At 40.1% G+C, this 21,334-nt stretch overlaps 1 protein-coding gene across 1 annotated transcript in view; it reads left to right on the top strand.

Moving 5' to 3' along the window:
* TSG101 (tumor susceptibility 101) overlaps window positions 1-21,334 on the top strand; it is a 70,968-nt gene that overhangs the window by 36,816 nt on the left and 12,818 nt on the right. The window contains exon 7 of the mRNA XM_004711588.3: window positions 7,581-7,672. Within this exon, the coding sequence (XP_004711645.1) occupies window positions 7,581-7,672 (92 nt within the window). The remainder of the gene's footprint in view (window positions 1-7,580; window positions 7,673-21,334) is intronic.

The following is a 21,334-nucleotide window of genomic DNA, read 5'->3' on the forward strand; positions in this document are numbered from 1 at the left end:
TGTCGGGAAGGTGAGCATCATAGAATGCCAATTTAATAGAAGAAAGTATTCTTGCGTTGAGGGAATACTTGAGTGGAGGCCCAATGTTCTTCTGCTACCTTAATACTAAACCTATAAATGTAGGCTCATAGATCTATTTCCCCATCCTTGTATAAATATTTTTGCATATGTACATGTCTTTATCTAGACCTCTATAAATGCCATTTTCCTCCCAGCTCATTCCTCTATTTCCCTTGATTCTCCTCCTGTCCCACTATCATGCTCAGTCCCCACCAGGATTTCAGCACTTCCCCATCTGTCTTCTTTACAGGCCAAGTAGGTGAGTTAAATGTTGATGTAGTAGGAATCACCACCCCTGCTTCTTTCAATTCTTTGATGGTGACACTGATCTCTGCTATCCCTCCAAGAATGTGGTACTGCTTTTGGTTTACTATTTTCCTAGGCAATGGCAGTTCTAATGGTGTCCACTTGGCCTTTCCTACCATGATTGCCCTTATCCCACATTCCAGGGACCCAATATGGGGGTTCTGCCAGTTACTAAGTATGTCTATTCCAATGATGCATTCTGGAACTGGGGAAATAACCACAAGGATGGTTCCGCGGGCCCACTGGACTCACTCACAGTGTGGCGTACCTGAGCTAAAATTCCATTGATAACTTGACCTCCATAAGCCCCCACTCTGACTGGTGGGCCTTCAAAATACTTTGGGTCTCCTGGAACTAGTGTCAGTTCTGAAACATTGCTCAGTAATCTCTGAAAAGTTTGATTATTTCCTTCCCCCAATGAACAGTTACTCTTGTGAAAGACCACAGGTCCCTTTGGGGAAGGCTAGAACAAAGACTAACAGTATAGACCTTCGGTGATGTAGCAGGGTCCTCCTTCAAAGGGACCCGGCCTCCCCTCATTCAAAGGGTTGTGGGTCTGTAAACTGGCTCATGTCTGGGAATTGATTGACCGATCGTGACTGTCTATTCTGCTGTTCACCTGATCTACCATTCTTCCACCTGTATAGATCACGTAAATATTTAGTAGGTTTTCCATCTATTTCATTCCTAGGGACACTGTGGCTAAGTAGCCAGTGCCATAATTCCACACGAGACAGGTTGCTTTGATTACTACTGAAAACATGTTATATATTATAACCACGCCCACCCTGCCTCTGTTGATTCAGTGCTGACACCTGCCCTCTCCTACCATCACGGGGACCAGTCAGCCCCATTGTGGGCAAATGTCAGTGTTCACTTAGGGCAGTGCCCACTGTTAATCCTGATGCACATCAAATAGCAATTACAGGAGTCTTATGAGATGCTGAGGCCCACTTCACAAACTTGTTCCTTATGGTTGTGGTACAGGGCATGTCTCAGGACACCCACCCCCTTTTTGGGTAATCATCTCAACCTCACGTTTAGGAGTTTTGTGAGACAATTTTAGTGACAGGTCTAGTGGAAATAATAGGTGGTGAGGGTGTTTCCTGGGTGCTCTCAGCAATATCTTGTAAGGCATCTCTCTCAGGCAATGCTACTGATGCAACCCCACCTGGCGTATCAACTTGAATCGTTTGTCTAATATGCTCAGGTGTGGATTGTGAATTAATACTTTCAGCTGGGAGGGTTGGATCTATTGACTGGGGTGGGTCAGTGGTTTCTAAGGGCTCAATGTCCTCCTCTTCTGGATCATCAGCCCATATGTTCCCATCCCATGTCTTAAGGTCCCAACTTTTCCCAATCAGTGCCCTCACTTTGGTATCAGACACTCCTCTAGATTTGCAATTCAGCTGCCATTGTAATTCATCCACTCGCGCAATGAGACTCTGGACCTGGTTCTCACCAATGTCAGCTCTTTTACTAGAGGAGAAAAGGCTCTCCCTTGTAGCACAGATGGAAGCTTTCAAATCTGTTAGTCTGCACCTGAGGCGCACTTCTGAGGCTCTGAGATCATCCCTCTCCTTAATCACACTTTCCGTTGTAAGAAGGACTAGCTTCCCTATACTTGTCATCACGATCACTCAGAGCCTCTCCTTTAACCAGCACCTGGTGTCGAAGGGATCGGGTATCAGGCATCAAAGAACAAAAAATCATATCATTGTGAATGAGAGGGACTGCAGATTGGGGACCCAAAACCCATCTGTCGGCAATTGGACATCCCCTTACAGAAGGGTCGCAGAGAGGAGACGAACCAATCGGTGTAGTGTTGTGACATACAACTTTCCTCTAGTTCTTAAATGCTTACTCCCCTCCACTATCATGATTTCAATTCTACCTTACAAATCCTGCTAGACCAGAGGATGCACACTGGTACCAATAGGAACTGGAAACACTGGGAATCCAGGACAAATGAACCCCTCAGGACCAGTGGTGAGAGTGGCGATACCGGGAGGATGGAGGGGAGGTAGGGTCGAAAGGGGGAACCGATTACAAGGATCTACATATAACCTCCTCCCTGGGTGACAGACAATGGAAGGGTGGGTGAGGTGAGACGTCTGACGGAGTGAGACATGACAATAATAATTTGATAAATTGTCAAGTGTTCATGGGGTGGCGGGGAGCGAGATGAAAAAAATTAGCTCACACCAAGTGCTCAAGTAGAAAGCAGGTGTTTTGAGAATGATGATGGCAACAAATGTACAAATTTTCTTAACACAATGGATGTATGTATAGATTGTGGTAAGAGTTGTACAAACCCCCAATAAATTTTTTTTTTTTTAAGTTTTAAAGTGTGAGCGGTTAGTAGAAATAGAGGAAGTCGTCCTGAAAAAAATTACTGTCTTTGAGCTCAGAACTCTTGCTCCAGCATTCTGGGCTGGCTTTTTTTAATGTAATTTTATGGAATCATAAAGAGCATGCTGATTAGAATTAGAAGTTCTAGATCTCACAATCAAAGCTAAACTGGGAATCATCGAGATTTATTACACAACTAACAATAATCGTTCTTCTTAAATATAAGTAAAACACTAATTACCTTGGGGGAGTACTCAAGGGTAGGTGGTTAGATGTGAAAACCCAATATCTCCTGTGAGAGTGATTAAAGGAGCTAAGAATAGTGTACCTGATGAGATTGAACGGAAGATGTTGTTTCTGTTAGTCTGGGTACATTAGAGAAACAAGTCCACAGAAATTCATATGTATAAGAGAGAGTTTGATATAAAGGGTAAGTGCACATTAAGAAAACATCCCAACCCAGGGCTGCCCAAGCCCACAAGTTCAACATTAACCCATATGTTCGACACCAATCCACAAGGTCCTCCTCCATCTCACAAAACAGTCATTAAATGTGTAAGCATCTCAGCACTGGCAGGGGTCTCCACATGGCTGCTCCTGCACCCAGGGCTGCATCAGGGTAGGTCATGCGGCTTCTCCTTGGGGGTGTCTTGCAGGAAGTGAAGTCTTGCCAGCTGAAGCAGGGAACTGGCTAAGGCAGCTGCACTCTGGTCCGACCATCAGAAAGCAAGAGACCCAAGAACTAGAAAGGCGAGCTTCACTGAGCCATTTATCCATCTGCCCTTCAATTAACCCCACATGTGTTTATTGGCCAGGTTGGCACAATAAACCAACTACCTCAATCCACCCCTTGCCAACTTGGCACATATACATAATTCTTTAGCCTCATAATTGCAGTTAAGTAACTCACCTTAATCCTATAATCCTGTAAATATGTTCCCCCACCTATGAAAGTTTGTAAGCCAACCACTTCATGCTTTTATTTCCCCGATTTTGGGTATCTAATTTATTGTTGTTAGGAGCTGTGGAATCAGTCATATCTGACTTGTAACAACTCTATGTACAACAAAACAAAATACTGCCTGGTCCTGCACCATCATTAAATTGTTGCTGTGATGCAGCCATTGTTGTAGTCTCTTACCGTGGGCCTTCTCTTCCACTTTACCAAACATGATTGAGTTATATTCAATTAATATGGCCCTTCCAGCCATATATATTCTGGATTTCATACACCTGTGGCTATTGGTCCCATTTTTGTAGGGCATTATCTGTTAGCAAACAGGAATAGGATGGGATTAAAATCTGGTTTAAGGAGAGGGTGTGAATCGGCTACAGTCTTTGGTAAAGGTTACCTTAGTTACTGTTACTTGTAATAGCTGCAAGGAATGATATGCTGCAGCTGAGGGGAGAAAAGCTGCTTCTAGAGTGGCCTGGGGGAAAACCTGGTGATTAAGATTAATAGGAGGACAATGCCTATTGGAAACATCCTGTCAGAAGTCTCAGGTCATATATCCATAAATAAGATACTGCCCAGGGGTAGAAATATATATTATTATATTTGAGTGAAGGGTTATGTGTTAATTTGATTACACCTCTGATACTCAGTGTAACTACCATCAAATGACCTTTCCCTCCATGGGTCTGGTCAGAAGGTAGGGGAATATTCTGATAGGATTTCCCTGTGAACGGGAGTCCCATCAATGCCATCGTGCTGCATATAAAATGAGCCCTCTGAGAAGCCGGGGGTGGAGCTCATCCTCTGAATTCAACATTTGCCTTACATCTACGTGACCTTCAGATTTTGGATTGAACAGCAGTCACCACCACATGAAACATTTTCTCAAACTTTGATGAGTTTCTACAGGACACTGCAGAACCCAGAAACGTGAGGAATATACTCAAGTATGGAGGGCCGTGGTGGGGCACACTAGCATCTTTAAATTAGAGTTGGATGTTTGGGGACTTCTTTAATCTTCAGCTCCTTGAGACTAATTAGATTTTAATTATTACCACAGTGGTAGCCTTTCCCAGAGACTGATCTCTCCTAATAACATGGCCAAAGCATGTGAACGAAGTCTCTCCAACGTCACATCTAAGGAGCCCTTGTCACTGAGCTGCTTCCAAGACAAGTCTGTGTGTGCTTTTGGCAGACCATGGTACTTTCAGTCTGCTTCACCAGCATTACACTTCAAGTGCATCGATGATTTTTCCGTCTTCCTTATTCAGTGTTCCGTTTACACATGCATTTGAGGTGATTGGAAATACCATGGCTTGGGGTCAGGCACACCTTAGTCTTCAAATTAACATCCTTGCTTTCCAAAACTTTTAAGAAGTCTTGTGCAACCGACTTGGCCAAAACATGCATCCAACTTCCACAACTTCAGCCTTTTCTCCATTTGTCATGTAGCCTAGTGGATGTTCCTTTCCTGTACACTGAGTTGTACTCCATACTGAAAGCTGCAGTCTGGGATCTTCACCAGGAAGTACTTCAAGGCCTCGCTGTCACACACGAGGTGGTGGTGTCCGTACATCAGAGGTTTCAGTCAGCCTTCCTCTGATGCTAATGTCACATTCTTCATATAGTCCACTTTCTCAGATCATTTGCTCAGCACACAGAATGAAGAAGTGTGGTTAGAATATAAAACCCTGACACACCCCTTTCCTGATTTAAAACCATGCAGTATTCTCTTACTCTGTTTGAATGACAGCCTTTTGGTCCATGTATAGGTTCCACAAGAGCAAAACTAAGTGTTCTGGAATCCTCATGCTTCTCAATATTATCCATCATTTATTATAAGAGTTGAAAGCCTTACATAATCAGTAAAACACAAGTGGAACATCTCTGGTATTCTCTGCTTTCAGCCAATATCCACCTGATGCCAGTAGTGATATCCTTTGTTCAATATCCTCCTCTGTTTCCAACCTGAATTTCTGGCGGCTTCCTGTCCATCAACCATTGTTGAATCATTTTCAGCACAATTTTAGTTCTCATGTGATATTAATGATATTCTTTGATAATATTTGCATTCTATTGGGTCACTTTTTAGAGGGAGTAGATACAAATAGGGATCCCTTCCATTTGGTTGGTCAGGTAGCTGTCTTCCATATTTCAAAATGGTAAATGGTTGCTTCCTGAGCTTTTTATTAGTATTCTGTCAGTGCCTAGAGGCTTGTGTTTCTGTTTACTTTTCCACTGGAAAGTAATTTTTATTTAGGCCCCACCAGCTGTTGTTGGAACCTTGGTTTTTAGCTATTGCCTTCAGTGCAACTTGCTCCTTTCCCTTCAGTGCCATTGGTTCTAGATTGTATACTACATCAGGAAATGTTGAAGGTTGACTAGTTTGTTTTAGTACATTATTATTCCTCCATCTCTGACAACCAGTGACAGAAGACCTAATGAGCTGTGTGATGACATCAAGAACTTATATTAAAAAGCAGAAAGTCATTAAAAAGACAGTAAAGAAAGAAAAATTCAAAATGAATGTCAGAAGAGCCTCTGAAATTTGCATTTAATCATAGAGTAGCTAAGGCAAGTAGAAGAAAGGATGAAGTAAAAGTGCGGAACAGAAGTTTTCAAAGGGCAGCTTGAGAAGAAGTAATAAAGTATTATAAAATGACATATGAAAAGAGTTGTAAAGCCAAAAAGGAAGAGCATGTTCAGCGTAATCTTGAGCTGAAAAAACTACCTTCAAGTTACACTATTATAAAGACTCTGGACAAAATATAGGTAAAATGTTAGAACTCGTCAATTATTTAGGGCTGTGAGTTAGAGGCTATATTGATATGATTTTTAGGGTCTAGTGAAGAAAAGATGACCAATTACCAAGAATGTTATAGTTGTAGGCAGTGTTGGATAAGTGGTTGGAGTCGTAAAATTACCTGTATGACACATCAGTCACAGAGTGAGAAGAAATTTATGACTTTAGTAAAATGATCTATTTCCACAGTGAATATTCACAAAGGTTATTAGTGAATCACAAGTAAATATTAAGCAGTATAATTTTACTATAGCCCAGGAAATCACAGGGGGAAAGTTTTCTCACATAATCTATACTGTTTTTAGTCTTACTACTCAGACTTCCCTGAGGAATGTTGCAGCAGCTGCATGCCGCTGTGAAGGTGACCCTTCAATAACCAGAGCCAAATAGAGTGCTTTAACCATTTAAACATAAACCCAAAAACTAATAAAATGAAAGAGAATGTCGACACTTTGTGAAAAATTATGCAAAACAATTCTTTTTCTTTTTTACAAGTTTGTTGGCATATAATCCATATATCGTACAATTCTATAGTTCAGTCATATCAAGAAATGCACAATCATCCCAATCCATTTTAGAACCTTTTTTTTTCATAATTAAATCGCTTTTAAAATGTTGTATAATTACAACCAGTTCTAGGGCTCCCTCCCCCATTTGTATACATTGTTAATAAGAGAGAAAAGACCACCATCAGTATTTCAAAGGCCAGGGAAGAAATTTTTGTCGTGGAACAAGCAAGAAATACTTGAACTTAGAACAATTTCAGGTTGGGTGAAGATGAAGGTCAACTGACCACGTATCAAGTTTGATCCATTATCATCATGATTACAATGACCTCTGTCTGATACAAAACAACTCTTGTTGAAATTACCAAATGGGGACCTAATTTTGCTGTGTATTTCAAACTTTTATTGAAAACAATTATTTTTCAAAAGAAAGACTAAATTCTTATTAATGGATTTTCCATATACATTTCCTTGAAGACCTTTTAAGTAGTGAAATAATGGTGTGTCTCGTTTAACTTTCTGAGTAGGGTTTTTAAAGATGCTGCTATGTGTTAATCTAAACCCTTAATGGTTCTCTTGGTTGTTGATCACTTTTTAGTGGTTACCCAGGTTGCCCTTACCCACCTGGTGGTCAATATCCTGCCACAACAAGTTCCCAGTACCCTTCTCAGCCTCCTGTGACCACTGTTGGTAAGTACCATTAAAAATGTACATTGTTCACATAGGAGTTATGAAAGTCGTCTGTTGTGAAAAAGCACATTCGTTCATGTATACAATGTTAAAATAGTCTTCTTTCATAGATGAAAAACTCTTGAAGTGGTCAGAGTCCTATAATCCAAAAATCTGAAGTGATTTCTAATCATGCAAAAAAACTTTTTAAAAAACTAAACAAATATTAAGGGCTAAAATAGAGAGCAAATGTTTTGAGATTGATGAGGGCAACAAATGTACATATGTGCTTGACTCAATGTGTATGTGGACTGTGATAAGAATTGTACGAGCCCTCAATAAAATAATTTAAAAACAAACAAACAAAACCAAACAGACAAAAAAAAGTTTGCCACTGAAGTGATTCCACCTTCTAGCAACCCTATATGATAGAATAGAACTGATCTTTTTTAACTTCTGATCACTGTCTCACCAAATCTAATGCTCAATCTTATTAACTGTTATCACTCTTATCACTCTGTGGTTGAAAATGCTCCAAGGAGTCTCTCATTGTCCCCAGAACTTAAATACCTGAAAGCATTTGGAATCTTACGAAATTTATATTTCAACTACATTTTCCAATACCTTGTAATTCCTCTGAGAACTGATTGATGTGTACACTCTACTATTTTGTGGTTGGTTCACTCTAGGTATTGAGGTTCTAGTGGCATGTGTCTGATTGATTCAAACGTGCTTTTGTCTTTTTTTCTTTATAGACATTTAAAAAATTTTAGCCATTATTGACATGTAATTTACATACCATACAATTACATGATTTAAACATGTTTAAAAGAATTGCACAATTATCACTACAATCACTTTTAGAAATTTTTCATCATTCTTGTACTCGTTATTAATTGCTCCCTATTCCCCCCAATCTTCCCTGCCATACCCCTAAGAAACTATTAATGTAGTTACTATCTCTAGACTTGCCTGTCCTACATTTTCTGTAATGTGGATCACTCTTGTCCTTATTTTAATGGAGCTGTTTAACCCACAAACTCTTAATCTTGGTAAGGCCTCCCTTTTCACCCAGGCATGATCAAGAAAACAGGAGGTGTACTCTTGATCACCCTGCTTCTAATTCAGATACTAGTGTAGTCCCTTTGATTTGTAGAGGCCCTCAATTTAGAACACTCATCATGTATGTTAGTTTACTCCAATGCAGCCATCCTCTGGGCTCTTAACAACTCTTACCTGCCCCCTTTAATAGATGAAATTTCTCTCACTTTGAAATGGTTGAACCAATCCCTGCACCAAAAAGTATTATTATCAGGTTCACCTTCACATGCTGCACAAGCAACTTTTAAATAAATGAAAATGCTCCAAGCCTTTTCATCCCCTTAAAAAACATACCATCTACCTAGTAGCTTCCAACTCGTACCAACTCTGTAATAGGGTTGCTGAGATCATCAAGCTGAATGGAAGCAGGCAGCCTCATTGCTCTCCTTCAGTATCAGCTGGTGGGTTTGAACTGCTGACCTTGTGATTGGCAGCCTAATGCCTAACCCACAGCAGTCTTTTTTCTTGCCAGTAGAGAAAGTAACTGGATTAATGTTTCCTTGTGGTTATGGAGGAAACAGTTGGGAGACATGGGGAAGTAATAACGAGTACAAGAACAAAGAAAATGTTCTGAGATTGATTGTGGTGATAATTGTACAACTCTTCTTAATAGGATTGAACTATTGAATGGTATGATTTATAAAATATATGCCAATAAAATTTTTTTTTTAAAAAAACAGCTCACGAATTTTAGCCGTCTCATAATGACCTTATTGGACAGGGTAGAACTGCCTCTTTGGGTTTCAGAGACTATAACTTTATTTTACTTTCCTGAGGAGCAGGTGGTGGTTTTGAACTGCTTACCTTTTAATTAGCAGCCCAACTTGAAACTACTTACATGACCAGGGCTCCTAGTTTGTGCATTAAAGTAAAGCTAAATAAGAACTGGGTGTACTTGTTCCATTGAACAATGAGGCATTTTGTGTCTTAGAATGGGTACTTTTTTCATATCCTGAAAGTAGAAGCTTAGTAAAATATACTTAAAATCAGATCTATTATTTATGGTTTTAGAAAAATATTTAAAACAAATTTTATTGTGTTCTTCTTTTCATCAGTTCTTTCTAGACACAAATCATCTTTTTTTTGTGATAATCTTGGATGACAGCAACTAACAGCTTGGTGTCTTTTAATGTATATAGTTTTTCTATGCTTTGGCTCTTACCCGCTTGGTTCTTTTCATGGATTTTTGTGGTGCATTTGGCAGCACATTGAAGTTGAAATAAAGGAAAGTAGAAACAAATAAGTGTCACGTAAATACTGGATTTCACAAATAATCGGTATTTTCTTAGTTAATCAACAATCAGGATTTATGCTATTATTTTTTGTGTTACTGGGGCCATGAAAATATAAAAAAAGAATGTGATTATCCTTGTACTTTTTAGAGTTTGATAGTGTCACTTTCAGGAGTTTTTAATTTATAGTGTACATCAACACCTGATTTAAGGCACCATTAATTATTTTATCTTTTTATTATTGATGTGGCTGCCTGTGCAATTATTCATTTCAGCCATTTACAACAATACTAAGGTAATAGAGACATCTAAAACTTTAGATTCCTTTCCTTGTACTGAAGAAAGCTGAGGGTGGATACAGATCTCAGGGCATAAAGCAGCTCTCTTGAAAGCTTTTCGATGTGTAATTTTAAACAATACCATTAAAAACTTAGAGCTCTTTCTTTGTCATTTCATTTTACATTTTCGGTTATACGTGGGTACACAGCTTCCTGGCTTGACCCAACAAACAGCCCTCATAGCATTGAAACTAACCAAAAGGGTTGGTTAAATCAGTAGGTTCCCAAATTTATTTGGCCCACTGCCCCCGTTTTTAGAAAAAAAATTCTCAGTGCCCCGTAGCAATTAAACATTTGTACTATAGCCCCAAATCCAGGATGGAGTGTATTATCTCTCTGCTTTTGCAGACCCCTGCATTGTTCCCGCACTCCCCTCGGGGCCAGTCGTGCAGGCTTTGGGAAAAACCAGCCTGTTGTGAAAACTGTTGTTGACTAATGAACGTGGTGGTCTGTCGTGCTGCTCTAGCAGATCTGGGTGACTGTAGTGACATTTTAATAAACGTGTCTTATTATTTAAGGGAGGGGAAACTTGTGATCTATAATTTAAGTTCTTCCCAGAAGTCATTGTAAAACCAGGTACGTGTTTTGAATATAATTTTTTTCAAAAATATTTTCCACTGGAAGACCAAAGGGGAAAGATTACAAAACTTGGACAACTCTCTTTAAATTTCTTCCATTGCAAGCATTGTTTACCAGCAAAAACAGCAGGAGTGTAAACTTTCCTTGATAGCTAAATAAAGATAAAACTTAAATTTTAAAGCACCTAAACCTTTAAATGTCTACTTCTCTAGGTAAAACTGTATATTTCTTAAGAATGAAGCATTTTTATTAGGATTAGCCATATTGGCAATACCAAACTATAGAAGAACTTGAACTCTGGCTTTAAAGGTCTAAGGCCACCACCAAATTAAAAAGAATATGTCTAGGAGACAACGTTAATGTGTGTTTATGTTCTCTTAATAGCAGATGCCAGAAGAAAACAGAAGCAGGTATGGATATGTGGTCACTCGTATGTTTTCTGGGCTGAAAAGCGGGCACAGAAGAGAAGCTTTGGTCCTCAGCTGGGCATTTCCGTGGAGAATGCCAAACTCCACTGGATAGGGAAGAGTGGCATGATGTGGGATCAGTTAACCCCTACTTTAATTCATGCCAGGCGCCGTCTGCCAGATCCTGATGTGCTGGTGGTACATCTAGGTGGCAATGATCTAGGAGTGCTGGAGTTGGATATTGTAACTCGAATTAAGAAAGATTTAAGATTTGTCAAGCAAATGTTCAAGAATGTTACTGTAGTTTGGTCCAATATGATCCCCAGAAAAGTATGGTACAACTCAGCAAAACCAGAGTTTCTGAATAAGTGTGTGAAGAAAATCAATGAACTGATTGAGTCCTATATGAAGATCATCGGAGGAGCTACTATCAGCCACGCTTCCCTTGTGCCAGAATCTCCTGGCTTATTTCATCTCAATGGAGTACTTTTATCAGAAAGTGGTACAGATATTTTCAACCTTGATTTACTCAGTGTTTTGGAAACTTTGGTATGACTGAGAGGGATGGGTCAAAAGGAAAAGAACAAAATGAGGTGTTTCTGGCTTAGAAATTTGACCTTGAGTAAGATTGTTTACTTTAAAGTCTATTATTTGGATTTATATCCTGGAAAGGTGTTATGTAGCTAAAGCACATCTTGAGGGATAATTCTTGGGGTAAAATAATTCATGAAGATGAAGGGTATATGTGCTTTTTGTGGTGTATAACATTAATTTTTCCTTTGTTCTAGTGGAATTACATTTCCAAAGGGAAAGTTTTGTTTATGTATCTGCAGTAATGCCTGTAATTTATGTTGAGGTAACTGTCAAAGAATAAGCTCTTTACAAACTGTCCCTTTGGGTACTTTCAACACAGAAAACTACATATTTCTGTCACATTGGAAATTGTTTTTTCCTTCATAGCACATACTCTGTGTACTTTTAATAGTTTTTTTCTGGCTCTGGAAAAAAGTGATCCTGTCATTGCCCCATATCCTCTCGGATATTTTATTTCTTCACCTAACATCATAGTAACCTGTGCAAAAGCTTACTTTGGAGAGTTGTTAACTGAAGAGAATAATGGCCCAGAAAAGCTTTGACTATTACAATATCCGATCATTTCATTTGATTTCTAATCAGCCCTATCTAGAGCAGTTGCTCCTCCCATGTAATATATTTTTTGTATCTCATTAATGTTCTAAATGGCCACTAAGTAAGCTGAGATTTTTTTTTAATTTGCTTATTAAATACTAGCTCTTTGGATATAATTTACTGGTTTTGCAGTGCAAAATTTTCATAGGACTTTGAATTATGGTGATATTTTAGGGCTTAAGTTAAATAAAACATTTTAGGTATATTTTTAAAGTAGAGCACAAACACTGTTATTTTCATTTTAGCCTCAGCCATTATATGGTGACCATCATCATTCTTTTAAAATAAAGTTTACTTTTATAAAACAAAACCAGTTTCTACAAGATCTCAAAACCATAATGTTTGAAAAAAAAAATAAAAAAACCATAATGTTTGAAGACGTTGTTGTCTAGACTATTGGAAAACACTTTAACATGTCACATGTAACCAGTTTGTTAATTCACCCGTACTTTAGTAATCCTTGGATAATGAAAGAATAAATCTATTCTCATGGAAAGCAAAAACACAACTACATATTTAAAAATCCAGCTGGTAAAATATATTAAAACTTAATACAAACAATTTTTCTCCTACGGGAGCAGATGAAAATACTTTGTGACTGCTCTCCACTTACCGACTCGCTCATTATTTGACATTTCTCATATGCAACCATAAAAAGTCTTATCTATATTTTGAATTAGTAACATGTCTGGCAGTACCAAATGCCAAGATGTGAGGCAAGAGTAACCCTGGCAGTGACAGTTATGGTTAACATGTAAACTTGGTTGTAATTTTCAGTGGTTTGGCAGTTATGTAGTGATATAATTTGGCACTTACATAATAGTATAATCATCCTCTGTTTTGTGATCTGATGTAGTCTGCCATTTTTGCATAATGATGATTTTTGCACAACTCCTAGTCTCCAAGTGTGAAGTGGATGTCTATCTTGCTTTACCAGTTTCATGTTCAAGATTTTTTAAAACAATAGGTATGAGCACCGTGTGAGACATTACAAGGGTTCTTAATTACCCTTTGTGTTGTAATGGAAAATGACTGGCCTTTTCCCTTGTTTTCTGTGTAGTAACCATGGAAGTGATTGTGGTGCTTTATCTGAAACCTCCAGACCATATTTGAGGATTGTGAGACTTACCCAGTAGGCTGATGTCAGCTAACCTTAGGAAGAGTAATGTTGCCTATCGTGCACAGGCAGTGAGGGCTCAATCATGACTGATAAAAGTGCTGAGCACAAGCTTACAGAGCTTCCTAGTTGAAGACAGGGTGACGTTCCCTTCTGGGGATATGGAAGCTTTGCACTAATAACCCTCTAGACCTTACCTGTGTGCCTCTCGTGCTTACCATGAGGTTAGTGAGTTGTTCTGCCCAATGGAAACGAGAGAATCAGCAGGTAAAATGAGTATGTTGTGTAGATGACCTCCTTTGTGCCTGCCATCTGCCTTTTGGCAATCCTAAAGCATGGTGTCCTTTGAACTTGTGAGATCTGCCCAAGCTCTGGGTGGCTGGGGCCAGATAAAAAAAAAGTGTGCCACATTGGCAGTGGGTATCAGAAATTATAGCATAATGAGGAAGTGGGAACTAGACCCACCTAATTAAGAGGTTGGATTCATGCTGATTCTTATTCATGAAGTAGTTAGTAATAAACCTTCCTACCCTCATCAAAAAGGAGGAGTTACATTTAAAAGATTGTGATAAATTTTTAATCCTAGTTTTAGTACATTATGGCATTTCTCTTTTGAAAATTTGCTACCAGGGCTATGTAAGGTTTGGTAGCCAATTCCGAATTCTAGATCTTGGGCCTTTAGCAGAGTATGATTGTATGTTTTTACATTCTAATAATCATATTGAAAGTTGAGTGTTTATTCTCAGTTGTAATATTTTTGTTTTGGGTTTATTTTTTTGCTTCTCTTACCGTCTTTTGGGGACGTCATGGGTTGGGGATTAAGCGGATACGCTGGTATTTGTTGATGAGTGCCCTCTGATCACACTTAACCTGATACTTTGGATATTCTAGTATGCTTCTTTGTGAATTTTTTTTCTTTTTTTAAACAAAGGAACCTGAACTCTGTCGAGGTCCAAATTTCTACCTGCACAAAGTTTTATGTGGAATGGTGTTTAAAGTTAATGTAATTTCTGTGGTTTTGTGTAAACTAATGACAAGTTATAGCCTCAGTTATTGGGTTATCTGGTATGATTGCATATGACACACCCAGCAGAATCTTGGCCTCCATTCTTTAAACAGGAAGTTACTTTGAATGTGAAATGTGGAATTGCCTTCTGTGGCCTTTGTTGTTAATTCTGGGGCAGGGCGGTTATTACCCCTGAAGGTATACTTTTTTTTCCCCCTGGTCCAGCCCCTCCTTCTAGGAATCTCACCATTAGGTAATGTGACGTGAAACCAGTGGACTGATTTATACAGCCCTGGAATTCTGAAGTTTGGGAGCCTTCTGGTTGATAGGAGCTAAGAGAAACCGCTGTTCTTTAAGAAATGGAAGCCCCACCCTGAAAACCATCTTCCTGAGAGCTGCTGCACGAATGGAGAGCTGCACAAGTGAGAGCCGGGCCAGCTGAGGACAGGCGCCAAATGTCTCTGGGCCAAGGGCTAGCCTCATTACTGAAGGGACACGCCCACATTTCAAGGACCTTTCCAGACCTTACTCATGTACCTCTTCCCGATGTTGAAGCCAAGTAGTATCTTGTTATTAACTACTTGAGTCTTGTTTTGGTCATATCCTGTTACTGCCTTAATAAATCGCCTCATCATAAATGCAATCCATGAGCTCTGTGAAGCATTACAGCGATTTCTTGAACTAGAATATACTAGGACAAGCAACTAATGTCAGAGATGATAGATGATACAAAACATGGAAAGGGGAGAGATTTTTTGAAAGAGGAAAATGAGAGGGTACGAAGTTTTGTGTTTGGGGATGGTTACATTGGTTATTATTCCAGAGTAGTGGGTGATTAGTAAGAGAACAAAGTTATTCTGACGTAACCCTGCCAGGGGCCTAAGGCTGTATGCGCACGAATGCATAAATGCCGTTTAAGATGTCTTAGTTATCCGGTGTCTGTAACTAATGCCATAGTGGGTGGCTTCTACAAAGACAGGTTTTTCCTCAGCGTTTAGGAGGCTAGAAGGCGGAGTTGAGGTTGCCAGCTCTAAGTGGGAGGCTTTCCCTCTATTGGCTGTGCAAAAGGAAGGTCCTTAGCTCTTTAAGCACCTACTTCTGGGCAATCTTCATGTGGCTGGGCACCTCTTCCTCTCCTCCCTGCCCTCTCTTTCTGCTTCCCTACCTCCTCTTTTTCCTCTCTTATAAGAGATTAACTCAAGACCTACCTTACACTAATCCTGTTTCATTAACTTGGCGGGGGGGACCTCATTTTTAAATGGGTCTATAAACACAGGCCAAGAGATCAGGAGCGCATATTTTGGGGGAACACAAGTATTCTGTAACGGGAAATCTGGAAGCTGAAATTTTTTAAAAGTGTATGTGCTTTTGTGAATGTATTATGAATACTGATATGACTGCCAAAATGATTCCCCCTATCAGGTGTTGTAAGACAGACCTGAATGTATTATGGAGATGAATTATGGGTTTTGTTTTGTTTTTTAAAAGCTCATGTAAACCCGCCTTTCAGACAGTACTAATCAGAGGCACTAAAGGGGGAAGTAAGATTCCAAGAAGGTGATTGCAAATGGTAAACAATCTGTTAGCTTATTAAAGGGATGGCCATGTGGGGTGCGAGTCTGTGGAAATCTGAGGGGTGCATCAAAGTAGGAGATGTTAGTGCCCTGTAGAAGAACCCCAGACATGCCTGGAAGTTAATGGAAGCCAGGGAGTAAATATCCCAGGTCCATGAAGTGAATGGAAGTGAGAGCAGTATAGCAGTGCAGAGATGGGCTGAGTTTAACGTGTTCCTCTTGCACCCCCTGGCCTTGCCCCATTTAAATAGGGAAAAGATTTGGGGCTGGGTGGTGTGAAATGGATGAGAATCATGTGGGTTTGAGTCCAGTACCTTCTCTAGATATTGTAACCAATGCTTTCCCTAGAGGTTGGGATGAGAGAGATTTGACACCAAGGGATAGCATAGGGAGTGAGTGGGAATCGCTGCAGTTTTTGGCTTGCCCTAGACTGGGCTGTGTTTTTGGTGCTGGTAGCCCCTGCAAGGCTCCACTTAGTCTAGACTGGGTTCTGTAGGTGCAGAGTTCTGTGAGAGAATCAGGAGCCAGGGGTGGGCCTTTCTTCTCAGAGCACTAGCTTGGTAGGGCTGGGCCACTCAAACATTAGTTATCTAAAACAGGTGGAGATAAAAGCATGGACAGCTGGCTTACACGTCTTCAAGAATGTGGGGTAGGGGAGGTGCTTAAGGAAGGATGCCAGTGAACGGATTCTTCTTTTCCTATTGGATCTGGGGGAGAGAGTAGGAGACGCTGCTGATAAAACTGATTCAGCTGTAAGTAATGGAAGCAGGAATGATTACTGAAAGATGTAATGGGGACAAAGGTAATTTGAAAGATGTAAAGCTGATCTGTGTAATAGTGAAATCTATACATGTAGAAGGTGTTGCTGTAAAAGAGTGGACTGAGGCAGCAGCAGATGTTGGACAAAACCAGGACAGTGATCAGCCTAATGTCTCTTAGAAGTTCTGGTATGCTGACCCATTTACAGGAGGCTCTGAGCAGAGATGGTCTCTTTGCTCAGTGAGCCTAGCAGCTGGAAGACGTGAAGCTGAAGTTACACCTGCTTATGGAACCAGACAGCAGCAAATGGACACTTGTAGCCGACCTAGGCATTTGCCCTGAGTGTGGACCAATTGTCAGTGACATGTGGACTAAGACTGCTCAAAAGAGGAATAAGGAACATTTGAAAGAACTCTTGACTAAAGGGCCATGGGGTGGACTATGAGGGGTAGCATCACCTTATATGGTTTTTGTTCTTGGTTCCTAGGAAAAACAGTTTCTAAAGTTGTTGATTGTCATTAATGGTTTATAATGTTTGTCTGGTCTGACTGGAAACCTCCCTCCTTGTAATTGGTACAGTAACGATTAGAAAGCTCTACCCAGTTTTTAAAAAGAACATTCACTGGCCTATAAAATGCCCTGGAGCACAAAGCATGGGGTTTCCTGGTTAATGAGCCCAGCGAGGACTGACAGACACATCCTTGGACAAGGCAGCCCTGTGCTGAAAACACCCCCAGAACCCACTGAGAGATGCTGCACCAAGGAAGAGCTGTGATTGATGAATGAGGGCTGGGCCGGCTGAGAAGTGCCCAGCCAAGAAGCAACATTGGTGCCTGTAGCAATGGCTGAGAAGTGGTAGCCAGCTGAGGGAGGACGCAGTGGTGGTGACCAGGAAAACACGGGGGACATTTCTGCTCTACGGACTACACTGGGCAAGAACTGCATAAGGGAAGGACATTCCTGCCTCCTGCTTCCGGGATCTTTCCGGACTTGCTCGCATACCTCTTTCGGATGCTGATCCTGTTACTTCTATTTTATATCCTGTTACGATCCTAATAAACCACAGAACGGTAAGTATAGCCCCTGAACTCTGTGAAATGTTACAGTGAACTGTTGAATCCAGCATGGAAAAAGAGTGCCTTGTGGGGAGGGTCTGGCACCACAGCTCATGAAAAAGCTAGAATGGGGGGTGGGGGGGCGGCGCGGGGGAATGAGGTTACAAGATAATGGAATTTTTCTGTAAATGTTTGAAGCTCCTTTGTGATTGACCTCATTTTCATAGGGATCGGCTTTATGCTGATTATTTTTCCCAAAATTCCTTGCTTTGGCCTCTGCAGTTAAAGTCAGAAGCCCTCTTGGGGAAGAATTCCTGAATATAGTATATCTCAGTCTAAGAATTTTACAGTATGATTTTAAGATTTTTATTCCTAAAACTGATCATATAAACAAGTACGAGAAACCGTTTAGAAACCAACTTTATCATTGCTAAGCCTTTCTTAAATGTGGGAGAGAGCAAAGTACAGACGCTGCTGCTTTGGGATATGTACTGTTTCATGCTAAACTTACAGAAAGGCAGACTAAAAACAAGGAAGCTTGCCTGTTACCTCACATTCCTTTGAGGATAGAAGCTAGTAAACATGACACGGTTTTCTTGACAGTCTTGCCCATTGCTGTTCCTGCTTCTCTAGCTTTTCTAGATTAATAAGTTTGACTTACAGAAACCATCCTTCCAGGATCTGGCACCCTAGGGACCCCCCTCATGTGGGTGTACTAGTACACACATACTTGGGGGGGGTTGGGTGCCTCTTCTCCACTGATCTTTCACAGACTGCCTTTGGGAATACTCAGCTCCTCATCAAGGTAAGTCGCATTTTCTTCCCATCCTGAGCAGTCAGGGAGTCCTGAGCACACATTTAGATACAGAAGGTCGTGTGTGAAACATTACAGCAAGCCTTCCTGTCGCAAGAATCTGGCTGTTTAACGATGATATATTTTGACAGTTTAAAAGAAGCTTTTGTGTAATAAAATCTACCCATCTTATTAGCAACTTAAATGGAAAGAAGCTGATTGATTTTGCCTTCTAGGGTTACTCTGGGAGAGAAGCCTTCAACCTTGTAGGGTCTTAAGATAAATTAGTTAGCGACAGTGATAACATTAGGGAATAACTCTGATCCTGACACTTTAAAATAAGAACAATCTGGGAGCCTACCCTGCCAAGTAATTTCATCTCTTACTATTGTGATAGTTGAGAGATTTTATGGCTTCATTTTTCTTACAGTGGTTTTGTTATTTAAAGAGTTCCATACCCCCTTACTTCTACTTTTGAGAACTTGAACTTTTATATGTAAACCAATTCAAATCTTTCTTTGTGGTGTTTGATTCCAAGAAGTACAAACTCGGTGATGGTTTTCTTTTAAGTAAACTTTTTCATATTGATTGTGAGTCTAGAATCATTCTTGAACTTAAAGTGTTGCTTGGATAATTTTTTGTAGAAAACTAAATTGAGGTCACTTAATTTCTTTGGTAGTTAAACAAAGTAGTCCGCTGCCATCAAGTCTGTTCCAACGCATAGCGACCCCATAGAGAGTTTCTGGGATTGTGAATGTTTACAGAGGCAGCGAGCCTCATCTTTCTCCCATGGAACAGCTGGTGGACTTAAACCATTGACCTTGCAGTTAGTAGTCAAACACCTACCAACAGTCACCAGTGCTCCTTGTTAGTAGTACTAGGTGCTTAAATATTCATAAAATGTAAAGTTTTTTGTAAGCAACTTAAAAAAATATTTACTGTGTCTGCACTTGCTAGCATTTAACCCAGTGCCTTGTTTATATATTGCTGTTTGAAATGCTCCTGCTTCAGAGATCTCCTACCTTTGTTTATTTTCATTATAAAAGGAGTAGCCTCACGTGAGTCATTAAGCAACTGTTTAGGATTGTTCAGACAGGTCTGTGGTTTGCTGAACAGCATAACTCCGGGCCAAGACAATGATGTATTTCTGAGCAAACATTCAGGAGTCAAAATGTTGGGCAAGTGATTCACTGTTGCTAGTTAAAGGTATATACAGTAGTCAAAAAGTTACCGTTATTTATCTTGTGTTTCACTCTGGGGGTTGCCATGGGTTATTTCTTAAATAGCTTCTTTTTTGAGGTACATAAAATAATCATCACTGCATACTGTTAAAAAGGCAAACCCACTGCCATCAAGTCCTTTCTGGCTCTTGGTGACCCTATAAAACAGGAGAACTGCCCCTAGGGTTTCCAAGGCAGTAAATCCTGACAGACTTCCCGGGAATGGCTGGGAGGTCGTGGCTGGTAGGTCGGAACAGCTGGCCTGCCTTGGGTTGGCAACCAAGTGCTTAACCACTTAACCACCGCGCCACCAGCCTCCTTTTTAATACCATCAGTAGATAAAGAAGTTGTCTTCAGTGTTAGGACGCGATTGCAAGTGGTGTGGCGTGTACTTTTGTAGTTTGAAGATACTAGCCTAAATTAATCATTGAACTATTGAATCTGTTAGGTGGAGCTTTAGTTTCCAAATACTAGAATACAGTACTATCATTTTTCCTAAGGACCATATTTGGTGTTCAAGTCTTAGCCTGACATTTCACAGGGATTTTTGCTTGGCACTGTGCCTCAAAATCTGTGCTGCCTCGTCAGTTGCCACCAATCTGGAATTGTAGAAGGACATTTCTGAAATCTGACTCCACCTGGGCAAAGGTCAGCTGGTAAGGATGAGGTCAAGCGGTTTTCCACCAACTCCCTTTTCTCCTTAGCCTGAGACTCATTAGAGCAGGTAGAGAGAATATTTAAATTTCTCTTAAGATGCTTGAGGGGGGGGGGGTCTTCAAAGTGTGAATCATCTTGCAAACATCAGGTTTTTCCTATTTAGAAATTATCTTTTTAAAGTATCGCTATCCATCCAATTTTGACCATTAATTGGGGGGGGGGATGCGTTCCTTTTTGACATTAATGTTTCAGATCTTAATTACAGTTTTCTTCCATTTAGAAAGTACCGTTTTAAAATAAGCTTAAATATGCAGACGGTCTGTGTGTGGCAGAGGTAAGGACTTGGTCTAATTGTAGCATTTCTGGCCTTCTGAGGGAAACTATGACCTTCATGAGTCCGGTGATGGCTGTGTCTGATTCGTTGCCATTTTGAGTGTTCCCATTTCAGGTCCAGCTTTGACTAGAACATCTTAGGCAGGTCGACATAATTCAGTGCTGTTATCATTGGGCTTAGAGTGTTTTTATGAGAAAAATAGATTGTAAATGCCAAGATTTAAAGGTGGGATGGGTGTTTGTTTTCTTTAAGCGGGATTTGAAAATTTAGCAACAGCATAAATCTATCCCTTAAGGTAAATATAATAAAAAATAATTAAATTT

This window comes from Echinops telfairi, unplaced genomic scaffold (genome assembly GCF_000313985.2).
Source record: "Echinops telfairi isolate 266 unplaced genomic scaffold, ASM31398v2 ScPeMD7_60;HRSCAF=208, whole genome shotgun sequence".
Taxonomy (NCBI): domain Eukaryota; kingdom Metazoa; phylum Chordata; class Mammalia; order Afrosoricida; family Tenrecidae; genus Echinops; species Echinops telfairi.